Source organism: Astyanax mexicanus, chromosome 12 (genome assembly GCF_023375975.1).
Source record: "Astyanax mexicanus isolate ESR-SI-001 chromosome 12, AstMex3_surface, whole genome shotgun sequence".
Taxonomy (NCBI): Eukaryota; Metazoa; Chordata; class Actinopteri; order Characiformes; family Acestrorhamphidae; genus Astyanax; species Astyanax mexicanus.
The window spans coordinates 9,563,808-9,576,323 of record NC_064419.1 but is presented as its reverse complement, the minus strand read 5'-3'; the positions used below and the strand labels follow the sequence as shown (position 1 = coordinate 9,576,323).

Here is a 12,516-nt window from a genome sequence, read left to right as displayed (position 1 = left end):
AATAGCGCACAGCGTACTCTCAACCAGAAACCACCGTCCACCTGGAGGACTGCATCGGGCACTACAGCCCGGACCAAGGACAGAGTGCCAATCCACATCTGGGCACAGTCATACACACACACTTACCACACACTTTACACATACACACCAGATCAATTTAGAGTAATCAATTTTTCTGGACAATTTAGAGCATCCAATTTACCTGATCTCCATGTTTTTGGACTGTGGAAGGACACAGGGAGCACATGGAAACTCCACCCAGATAGGGACTTGAACCCAAGACCCCAGTGCTGGGGGGCGAACATGCTACCCACTAAGCCACCGTGCCGCCCATGTTTGATTTGATTTGAAAATTGATTACATTTGATTTGATTTGAATTTACAACCAGTCGCTGTCTGGGGGCCCTTAGCAAATTTGGGGCCTTAGGCAATTGATTGGTTTGCTTGCCTTGTTACAACAGGCCTAAAAGTTTAAAGTACTAATACAGAATGATGACTTAAGCCTTGAGTCTCACAAGTCGTGGAGTCACAAGTCGTTTAAGGGCAAGACGGCGTCAAATCAACTCCACAAGACGCTCAAAAAGCGTCTTGTGTCTTTTTCTCGGAACTATTTCTCCTGTTTACCGTCTCACGCGTCTCACGCCGCAGAGCAGCGAGGCGTGTAGTAACGAGGTATGTTTAAGCGACAGGCAGGAGTGAACAGGCTGCAGAGCAGTGGGCTAATGAAAGGCCTGCGCGTGATTGTGAGACAGCAGTGCTCATTAACTCCAGCAGGATGGACCCGCCCCCTTCTCCTGCTTTAGCTGCTGCTGTTGCCTGTAGGCCCGAGGCCCGGACCGAGAGCGCCAGCACTGCATTTACATTCAAATGAGTGGAGTCCTGAGGCTGCAGATAACAGGCTTTAAGACAGCAGCAATCCACTCATCCACCCACCCACACACACACACACACACACACTTTCTCTCTCTCTCACACACACACGGTTCACAATCACAGCCCTCCACCCAGACACCACACTGAGCTAATCTCTGCTTCCTCCACACACACACACACACACATGCTTCATAAGATCACTAACGCAGAAAAACCCCACAACACACTCATACACAAAAGCATAAACATGGAGGAACAAATGTAAGACATGAGAACATGAACTTAGAAGCAACGCAGAGCTGAACAGAAAAGCCAAACAGCTTTTTAGTTTTTTTAGATTTTTATCGAACTAGCACATGTATTCAAAGACACAGTACTACACTCAGGAAGTGTAGAGGATGCTCTATAATGCTCTTTAACCTCCAAGAATCTGGCAACCACATGTGTGGATATCACATTTCGGGTTGTGTAGACCGCAACACTAAATTTTGCTCTACAAAGGCCTGGTGTCCACGTATGAGGCCATTATACACATTATACAGTCTCCTAGTGGTGACAGAAGAGTGTAACACGTTACAATTTGGTTCAGAATTTTGTTTAGAAATGTACATGAACAGTAAATAAATAACAGTAAATGTTTATGTTTTTACTTTTTATGTCTTCGTGTTGAAGCAGCACTTTAATTATGCTTTAATTGAGACAACAATTATTGTTTCTACTTTTGTTTTACACTCAGAAAAATGCAAAAAAAAAAAAAATGATGCTGTGTTCAGGTACAAAATATAAAGGTTTGGCACATCATTATTAACTGCGACTTCATTGAGTTCTATCTCAATATAAAACTAAAGTCCACATATGTGGACATTTTTTTTTCTCAGAAACTACGTCATGTAAAAAGATATTTTTTTTGTTTTTACACTAATCAGATGCCAATAAGCAAGAAATAAAAAAAAATAGTCTTAGAGAGTAGAGAGTGCTCTATAATGCTTTATAATGCTTTATTATGTTTATACGATCCACATACTCATTCTGACAGACTGTAACAAACTACAGGAAGTAAAGGGGTGCTCTACAATTGTCAATAAAATTTATATGATCCTGGAAATGTAGATGGCGCTCTATAATGCTCTATAATGTTCATATGTTTTACATATTTATTATGACAGACTGTAATACACTACAGAAAATTTAGGGATGCTCTATAATGCTCTATACTGTTCATAAGATCCACATACTCATTCTGACAGACTGTAAAACACTACAGGAAGTGTAGAGATTGCTCTATAATGCTCTATAATGTTCATACGATCCACATACTCATTCTGACAGACTGTTATACACTACAGGAAATGAGGGGGCGCAATATAATACTCTATAATGTTCATATGATCCACATACTTCTTCTGACAGGCTAGATTACACTACAGGAAGTGTTGAGGGTGCTCTATAATGCTTTATAATGTCCATACGATGCACATACTCATTCTGACAGACTGTATTACACTACAGGAATTGTAGAGGGCGCCCTATAATCCTTTATAATGTTCATACGATCTACACACTCATTCTGACAGACTGTAATACACTACAGGAAGTGTAGAGGGCGCTCTATAATGCTTTATAATGTTCATATGAGTGGGAAAGAAAATAGCAAAGAGAGGGAATACAGTATTTATTACTCTCTCCAACCTCAGCTTTATTACTGACAGTGTCTCTCTCTCTCTATCAGCTCTTAATGACTCACTCCCCTTGCAGTCATCGCTAACGTACCACCACAGGTGTGTGTGTGTGTGTGTGTGTGTCTCTCTCTCTCCCCCTTGACTCCGTCTAAAGCCGGAGAGTCGGAGTTCATTAATAATGGACGGGATGTGAGATCATGTAAAATTCTCTAAGAACCGAGAACCCGCTTCTCTACAGAACAGACACACATTAATAATTCACCTCTATCTCCTAAAGTGTGTGTGTGTGTCTTCTAGCATGTTGTGGACATTTTAATTAGTCAAAATATCTCCTGTATCACCTTATTCTAGACTCGAAACACTTGCTTGGTTCTGCAACCAGATCTGTAAATACAACACACACAGCTGTACGGACATTACAGGGTAAGCTAACATCTGGAACCGGCAAAGAAACCACCAAGGAACCATTCTACTAATAACTGGAAGCTGCTGGAACACCAATAATGCTATTTAGATTCAACCCATACCATAAACGGACAGACTACTACCTGAAAAAAAGCTCTGTCTTAAAAATCCACACCATCCGTTTCATCCAAAGTTTGCAGATGAAGCTCATAGAGAAAGAAAACGCCTTGTAGAGAAATGTTTTACAGTCAGATTAGATGGAGACCAGTAGCAGCTGTTAAACATGGTGGTGGGCGCATCATGCAGTAGAGCTGCTGCCAGTGGAACAGAAACAGCGTGGATAGAACAATAAGGAAGGATGACTGTGTCTCTCTTTAGCAGAGTTCTTCAGCAGAATCTCAAACCATCCGATAGACATGGGGTGAAGTTCTGGTGGGCCAGGTGAGGTGAGGTGAGGTGCATCTAATGTGCTTCTTGAGCAGGAAAAAAGCTCAAAATGTGCAGGAACTTGGCGCACCAGAACTAGAGTCCTCTGCTACTGTGCCAGATGGTTAAAAAATTATTGGGTGTTCCATCACGACAATGGCAACAAACATTTGCATGCATTACATTTACATTTATAGCATTTGACACTCTTATCAAGACTCTTATTGGTCTACCACAGCATAGTCACAAGTAGTGGTGTTATCCACTGCACCACACCACCAACAAACACATCAGAATTGGTGTGAACGTCCAACATCCAACTAACACGCATTCTCAAGAAGCAGCAGCCAATTATGCACAGCATACTCAAGCAGAAAACACCATCTACCTAAAGGACTGCATCTAAGCAACCAATTAACCAGAGTCCCTGAAGGAAATGTTTTACGGAAATTGTACCCAGAAAGAGACTTGAACCCAGAACCCCAGTGCTGGGAGGAGAATATGCTTATCACTAAGTCATGCGACATAATGTAGTTCCTGTCCCAGGTCTTTAGCATCTCTTATACTCTTAGAGAAGTCCCTTTCTTGTTGGTTCTTGAGTTCTGAGCCCAGAAACAGATTTCCCTTATAAGCAGCACCGGTTCGGTAAAGTGCTCTTCAGCCCAAACTGGTGACCAACCACCAGGGTCAAATGGACATGTGCTGAGGAGGCTGGTGGTGCCACCTTGTATAGGGAGGTTGTCCTATGGGACCTGGCTTGCTTTGAGACTGTTTGAATGTGCCCTCTGAGGCATGTAGCCACACCAAGGTGGCAATCAATGACCTCAGCATGATCTCTGGGACATGAGGCGGCTCTGTTTAAGTCAGCAGCAGCTCCAGTATGCTCACGAGGTCAGCAATGGAGGCCTCCAGTGTGCCCTCTGTGGCACTTGTTTGTGCTTTCACAGCCAGCGGCAGCTTTGGCGTGCCCTTCGCAACTATAGCAGAGCTTACAAGATGAGGGATGGCTGCAGTGTGCCCTCTAGGACACATGACGGCTGGAGTCAAGGCCAGGAGTGGCTTCAGTGTGCCCACTGAGACACTTGGTGATGCCGTCGTAGCCAGTGGAGGTCTGGTGTTCCCTCTAGAACATGTCATGCAGCAGAGAAGGTGGTACACTCAAAGTTGACAGCAATTCTAAAGAGTCTTCTCGGAATTTTTTCTTTGAATTTGGCCTGGAGTGAGGGGCAACATGCCTCAGAATGAGGAGCTCAGGTAGAGCGAGCAGCCATTTGGGCTAGTAGAGGAAATAAAGGGGTGGTTAGGGTCTCTTCTCCATGGTTTGTGGGGGGGCAACTCCTCACCCAGTAGAGAAACTCCAGCAGACGACTCTGGGCTCATGGCTTTTTCCTTCCAACAACGTCTCAACATTTTCCCACTACGTTCGCTCTGACTTTATAAAGTTAAACAAAAACAAATGAATGAGGTGCACAGCCGAGGTTCACACCAAAGACACTGGTTCAAATCCTGGTCATGCAGCTTGCCATCAGCTGCCGGAGCCCTGGGAAAGCACAATTGGCCTTGCTCTTTCTGGGTGGATAGTTTGCTCTCTTTCCCCTCATCATCACCTCCTAGGGGGATGTTGATCAGCACGAGGCATCTGTGAGCTGATGTATCAGAACCGAGTCGCTGCACTTTCCTCCGAGTGCACTGTGCTGTGATGCTACTGGGCAATACTGCATCAGCAGCAGTTTGAAAAGAGGCGTTGCCTGACTTCACATGTATCAGAGGAGGCATGTGCTAGTCTTTGCAGTCCTTGTGTTACAGCATCACCAGTGATGGGGATATACAGCTGAGTAGCAGCTAAATGGGTGGGAAATCTGCCTAGGTAAATTGGGAATAAAAAAAAATCCCAGGTACATTATACGGTAACAGTGCAGTTGCATCGTTCCAGCCTGGAGAGGGAAGACAAAGAATTAAACCAATTGCAAATGAACTGACCCGCTAAGCACCACGATGAAATCCATCACATTCCAGCCGTTCCTCAGGTACGATCCTTTATGGAACACGAATCCCAAAGCTACGATCTTTATTCCCGCTTCAAAACAGAACATCCCGATAAAGTAGGGCTCCGTTTTTTCCTACAGAAACAGAAACACAGAGAAAGAGAAACACCAGTAAACAAACACACAGTTAACAAAAGAGGTAAACTGCTTTATATTACTGTGTGTAAATATGTGTCAGAGAGAGTGTAAGACAGAGAAAGGGCGAGAGAGGGTTAGCCCGGAGACAATAGTGAGTAAGACAGTAAGTGTGTGTGTGTGTGTGCTACATTAAAGGTAAAACTGTTGGATAATGGTGATGAATGAATGTGAGTGTCTGTATATGTGTATGTGTGTGTGTGTGTGTGTATGTGTGGGTGTGTGGGTGGACAACCACTCCAACTCCATTCAAACAAAAAGGTGAATCAAAACCTGAAACAAAAAATAATCACATTTACATATTACATATTTAGAAATTACATACTAGAATTTTCTCCCTTACAGCTTATAACCAATAAGGCAGGGGTCTGCAATTAAGTTTGGCCGTGGGCCATATATTTTCCAAGCTACTACGTGGCAGGCCACAAAAAATCTCCAATCTTCCAATCATTTTCGACAATGAAGTGTAATGGGATGGAGTGCTACAGACTAGCAGCTCTCCAGCCCAGAGGGTTGCTGAACCCAATTGCAGAACAGTTGATCTCAAAGCAGGTAAATAAACACACCGCTCCTCACGCAGGATCAAACCCGTGTCGTCAGGGTCAGGGTCCAATACACTACCGCTGACCCGGCTAGTGAATTGGGACACAGCTGGAAAAAAAACGCCCTTATAAGGAGACAGGGAGCCCAAAAACTGGTGGAAAAAACTAGAACAGGCAGCAACTAAAGTCATGTCAAGCGCAACAGAGAGACAGGGGAGGCATGTAAACAAAAGCTCCCCAGAGAAACATTTCATTTTCAACCTCACGGGCCAGATGTTTCATGCTTGCAGGCCCTATCTGGCTTGTGGGCCACCTATTGCCAGCCCCTGCAATAAGGCATTTACGTACATAACTTAGTTGGCTAGTTTCCATAGTAACAGCTACATTAAAGAAACAGAGAAAATATACAGCACAGGTCTATGCTAACCATCACTTCAGTAGGGGAACATAAGCAAGACTCAACCTTGATTCATTTTTTTTTTGGCTTTCCTGGTTTCAATTTTTAATTGGCAGACAAGATTTACACAGATGATGTCAGAGTAATTAGGATAATCTGATTGGCTGATGTGTTTTGTTGCCTTAAAGACAAACATAACATCAACATCAGAATCAGGAAAAGTGCACCTGGTTGCTAAAGTGAGTGAAAGTGACTGTCACGCCTGCGATCTTCAGTCTCTGGCCTCTGGGCCTACGTTACCCAGAACACACCTCACCATGACAACACGCACTCATATAAACACATGATCACATGACTCTGCACACGGCACTTTCAGAAAGTCAATCACCAGAATTCTAATCACCTGGAGAACTCTGTATATAAGACTGTTCAGAATGCTCACTCAGTGCTGAGGATTGTTTTGGTTTTTCCTGCTTTACAAGGCGATCTTTTCCATGTTTCCTTCCTGTCTGCCCTTCACTGCTGATTGGCTGTATTTAAATCTTTGACTGTTTATCTCTTTTTGGTATGTTATTTCCTGTTGGCTCCAGTATTGACCCTACAGATTCTGACTACTCTTTGTGTCACTCCTTTTTATAATTGAAGTTTCTTACTTGAATCTGCACATAACAACTGACATGGTTGCTGTGTTAATAGTAGTGTGTGTGTGTGTGTGTGTGTGTGTGTGTGTGTACTCTCACCAGTCTCCTGGACATGGGGGTCTTGTCTTCTGCAGGCAGGTGCTGCTCCAGAGCCAGAACGATGCAGTTAGCGATGATAGTCGCCAGAATCATATACTCAAACGGAGTAAAGCACACAAGTTAAGGAGAACAGACATTATTCACATACTGTAAAATGGGGAATTAGGGGTTATGGCTAGTAGTGAATCGAGATTAAGGGAGTTACAGATAATGGGGGATTCAATAGGAGACTTAACAGAATAAAAAAACACAATAAAAATAGAATAGAACAAAATAGATAAAATGTCAGTGCAGTGTGTTGTTAAGGAGGAGTTTAAGAGTCTTACAGCTTATGGAATGAAGCTGTTTCTCAGTCTGTTTTTTTTTTTTTTTGCACTTGATACTCCACAGCCTCCTGCCTGAGGGGACAAAAAGGTGCAGGTGGCCCTGTATAAAGGATAAGGGGGTGATGGGTAATTGGGATGGGGTAAGGAGGTTATGGGTTATGGAGATATAGGGGATTGAGGGGTTAGAAAGCTGTGCCAGCCACCGTCACAATGGGAGTAATGAGGTGTGAGAGTACCACCTACCCACCCACGCCAAGAGAGAGCATGGCCAACTGTCCTCTCTCGGACTCTGGCTGCTGATGGAGAAGAAGCTTGGGGATAGGAGATAAGGGGGTTAAAAAGGTTATAGGGCTAAGGAATTAGGGGGTTAAGTGTTAAGTGGAGAACTATGTGAGTTGGGCAGCTCCCGATAACATACCAACATTATCTGACCTCCAGAAAAGAGAAAGAGAAAGAGAGAGAGAGGGAGAGAGAGAGAGAGAAAGAGGAAGAGAGGAAGGGAAGGAGGGGGATGTTTGATAACCGAAGACAGCGAGCTGTATCCGTGGCAACAGGCTCCAGCCCCATCTCCACAACTCAGCAGCAGTTAAAACGTCTCAGAGCGCCCTCATCACACACACAGGCATATTAAATAGTGTGTTGTGTGTTTGTTTACAATTTGTTTATCCCGTTTGGTTCCTCAATTGATTTATCTCAGCCAATTAAAAAGGGCTGGATCCCCAGCTCTGATACACTAGCCAACAGATGGCCGTGCCAGCCACCATCACAATGGGAGTAATGAGAGGAGAGAGAGCGCCACCTACCCACCAACAGAGAGAGCAAGACCAAATGTGCTCTCTCGGACTCTGGCTGCTGATGGAGAAGAAGCATTATAGGGGATTTAAATCAGTGATTATCAGATACTAGCCCACTGAAACACTCAGTGTTGTGTACAATGTGTGTGTTGTGTATTGTGTGCCTCTTGTGTATATGTGTGTGTTGTGTAGCAGATTATACATAGACTCAGTATGCTACAGTAGTTATTGATGTAGGGGAGATTAATACGATCTATAAATCATATCATAACCCAGAAGAAATGTGTCACTTGCGCACAAACCCAGTCTCTAATGAGAGCTTTCGGGACACACACACATCACACAGACACACACACACATCACACCGTCTCACACAGGTTTAAAAATAGCAGTGTGGATGGAACGCAGTGCTGTCTGCATGTGTGTGAGTATGTGTGTGTGTGTGTGTGTGTGTGTGTCTGTTATTGGCTCCAAATCTCGTTAGATGGAGGTAAAATAATGACTCACGCTCTCCGCCAAAACACACTCGAAGAAACGAGAAAGCACGAGACACGCTGACAGTGAACAGAACACGTGTGCTGTCTACAACAGGGACGTAAATGTAGGTGTTCTACAGGGTTGCTAGGGTATTCCAGGTGGTTTCTATGGTGTCGTCAGCTAATTGCTACGATGTTGCCGACAGTATTGCGAGGTGGTCACTGTGATATGGTTTATGCCTGGCAGTTAGCTTCTATTCTGTTGCATGGTGGTTGCTATGGTATCTTAGGTGGTTGCTCAGACAATCAGACTACTCAGCAATTAAAAAATCCAACAGTATCTGTATCGTAAAAACTGGCAAGGCCAGATACGCAGAGAAATACAGACAGATAAATAAATATTAATTAAGCAATAATACACGAGAGGGAGTGCTATAATGTGTCATATTGGCACTGCTGTGATGCGATCATGATATGTTATAGAACAAAACCCCGAGTGTATTATTGCGATCACACCACAGTTCCATTATCACTGTTTATTGAAATATTTTGAGTAAAACAGGATGAGAAAATACGATCGTTTTGGTTATAAAGACTCCACCAGTTAAAATAGTCCCATTACTGCTCTGTTTGTAGCTGCATTGTAAGCTCTGCATTATCGACCATTTCAGTCAAAATTGTGTAAATCTAAGCTTACAGTAAATAAACAGAAGCGCTTTACTCACCCAAATTAATGGTTTTTAGGAGAGAAATCTGTGTAGATTAAAGTCCAGCGCTCGTTTGACTGAAAGAACATGTTTTTTTTTAAGAATTAAAGTTATGTTTACTTCAGCACCCCCTTCGGCGAGACCTGCGGAATTACAAGAGTCCACCGTACATTCAGCTTAAAATACCCTATATTAACTGGAAAATATATACACTTAAAGCTCCACTAGGTAGGATGGACATTTTGTGCTCGTGGGCTCCCCCTACAGTTATAGAGTGTAATAAATGTTTCAGGCGGAGTTTAGTTTCTCTTTCTCGTTTTCTGGCTTTCACAGACATATTCGGTCTCTTTCCAGCTTCTGCCAGAGTGTCTGTATGTTAGTTTGTAAAGAATTAACCAGTAGTTCTTGTAGAACTGTTAGAACTAAAGGTCGGAAAGCAGGTCGCAGTTCTCGCGAGCGATGGTCGTGGCCGCCTCGGAAAACTTACAGAATCTGGTTTGAGCTCAGAGGAGCTCCGGCACAGACACGAGAGCACCGCTATTCCTCCTGTTACACCTCAATGCAGCGCTGCAGTGAGTTTCAAGCTGTAATTTTACTTCTTTAAAAAGATCAAAAATCAAGGAAATCCTACCTAGTGCTGCTTTAAGCTTTTATTTTTATAATAACAACCCTTAACCAGAAATTGGTGGCTGATAATGTGTGTAATAATGAGTATTTTCTAATTATTTATTTATTTGCGGCTTATTTATTGGTGTGGACCGCGTCTTTGTCTGCGCCGCCTATTGGAGACATGCAGTTTATTCAATGCGTCTATGGGATCTAGCGCCTCCCAGAGCTGTTAAATGACAAAGCATTTGGTTTGTGTTTGGCTTGTAAGCGCCACATCATTGCTAGGTTACCTGTATGTGGCGGAGTAATACATGGAGAGCTTCGGTTACAGTGCGTTATTGCTAATAATTTCACTCATAAAACGCCTCCTAGCAAATCACATTGCAGGGTCGGAACTAACAATGGTATAATAAATATTAATAATAAAAATATGAATTAGATAACAGTACAGTTTGCAGTGCACTGCCATACTAATAGACACCTGATATCTGATCTGTAACACTGTTCACGCATTTCTGAAGTGGTGTCAATGATGGGGAGACACCAGTAATCCCAGCTAATCCAGTGACCTTCAGTGGAAAAGATGGTCAGGTCCTCCTGATCGACCATCCACACCACTTTTCCACCAACACTCTGTATTCATGAGACGACAAGCCCCGCCCACCACTCACACAGCTCTTCATACTCAGGTACCCCCACACCAGCTTCTTCTCTGAGGTGCAGGATTACTGAAAACTGCCGTCCAACTGGAGCTGTGAACATCTCAATATTCACCACAGACTCTCCACACTCCACCTCTCTAAACACTGTGATGGGTCACCTTGGTGTCGTTTACACTGACTGATGCTAGGATTTTACCCCCTAACATGCCTTGGCCCATATGCAGGTGATACAAACTTCTTTTTATCTGCAGTAAAATAAGTCATTTACATCTTAAACTACAACTTTGTAGGCTTTGGAGACTCCTGCAGCAGTCCTCCTAAACAAACTGAGCGAGTTTATGAATGTCTGATCAGTTTTATACTGAAATACGTACTTATGTCCTTAACACAGAACTATATATCATATGTTTCAGCACCGCAGACATCATTTTTTATCATTTTAAACCTCACTTATAAGCCTTTTAAACATGCTCTACCTGTAGCTCCATGATCAGCTCACAGTAGCAGTAATGCTAGTGCTTTACAGTGTAAAACCTGTTTTCTGTGAATAAATTAAAATATACAAACACACTTGCTTTATTAGTAAAATACACAACTTTCTAACTTTCAACTTTCTAAAATTAAAGAAATACTCAGAACAAGTAGTTTATTAATCACTCCATTCATATAGAACTCACTTGCAGCTCCCTCTAGAGTTTGCTGTGGGTAGCCACAGCTCCTGACTCCCAGTCGCAGACTGGGTGTCACGTCTCTAGCCTCTCCTTTCACACTCCCGAACTCCATTTCCCATGAACCCACTGGTGAAGACGTCACTGTCAGCCGCTCACCTTCACCCAATCGCGTTACGCTCCCCCGTTCAGAGTCACCTGTGTTCTAAGTTGTTCCGGTTCATAGTAATTCTATGTTTTGTATATATAGGGTTCTGTTAGCTTATGTTCCTTGCGAGGTATTGTCGACTCATGTTGCGTACTGAGCGTTTTTCCAAACCATTTTCTGTCTGCCCTTTTGTTATGACCCTTTTTCCTGTATTACGGATTTTGCCTTTTGTCTTTGCCCTTATCGGATTTGTTGTATTATTGGACTGTCTCTCTGGCTTCGGATCTTGGACTGTTTCCTGTACTACTTCTACTGTTTATACTGTGAGTTCTGTTCGATCTGTTATCTGGCTGTGTTTTTCTGTTTACGGCTCTGTAAATAAACCAGTCTTTACCTTTTATTCGGCAAGCGTCACCCCTATCTGTCTGGTGTTTCACTGGGTCAGATATTTAGCATGCATGATGAATCGGCAACGGATCAGCAAGAGCCTTTCAGTAGTTCACACCACAAGACTGGGGCGAGAGCCGATAGATCCCTGATTTGCCATCAAGCTGAGTTTTTGACGAAAAACTTTCCATTGAAAAACTGTCTGCGACTGAAGAACTGGGCAAAAAAACGTGTAGTGTGAATCATAGTCATAAGCTGGAACACTTTATAGGTGATAACCCCAGGCACTAAAATGCTCTGATATCTTCTGTGATGCTGAAGAAGATGAAACTGAAACTTCCTGTGAAGTGTTGCTTTTACCTGATGCGTGAATTATGTTGATCTTCTATACAGAATCTCTGATCTTTATCATCACAGTACTGAGATCTGCTCTCTCTCTCTTCAGCCTGTGTTTTTCTCTTTGGGTGGATCTGTACTGAAAGCCACCGGCTGCAGCA

At 43.2% G+C, this 12,516-nt stretch overlaps 1 protein-coding gene across 3 annotated transcripts in view; it reads right to left on the bottom strand.

The window, feature by feature from the left end:
- LOC103030200 (voltage-dependent R-type calcium channel subunit alpha-1E) overlaps nucleotides 1–7,477 on the bottom strand; it is a 91,564-nt gene extending 84,087 nt beyond the window's left edge. For 2 of the 3 annotated variants that reach the window (XM_049485769.1, XM_049485770.1), the window contains exons 1-2: nucleotides 7,243–7,477; nucleotides 5,364–5,503 (exon numbers count right to left, since the gene is read on the bottom strand). In XM_049485769.1, coding sequence (XP_049341726.1) covers nucleotides 5,364–5,503; nucleotides 7,243–7,335 — 233 coding nt within the window. In that variant the 5' untranslated portion in view covers nucleotides 7,336–7,477. The remainder of the gene's footprint in view (nucleotides 1–5,363; nucleotides 5,504–7,242) is intronic. The other variant, XM_049485771.1, reaches the window with a different exon arrangement.
- Between the last annotated feature and the right edge of the window lie 5,039 nt (nucleotides 7,478–12,516).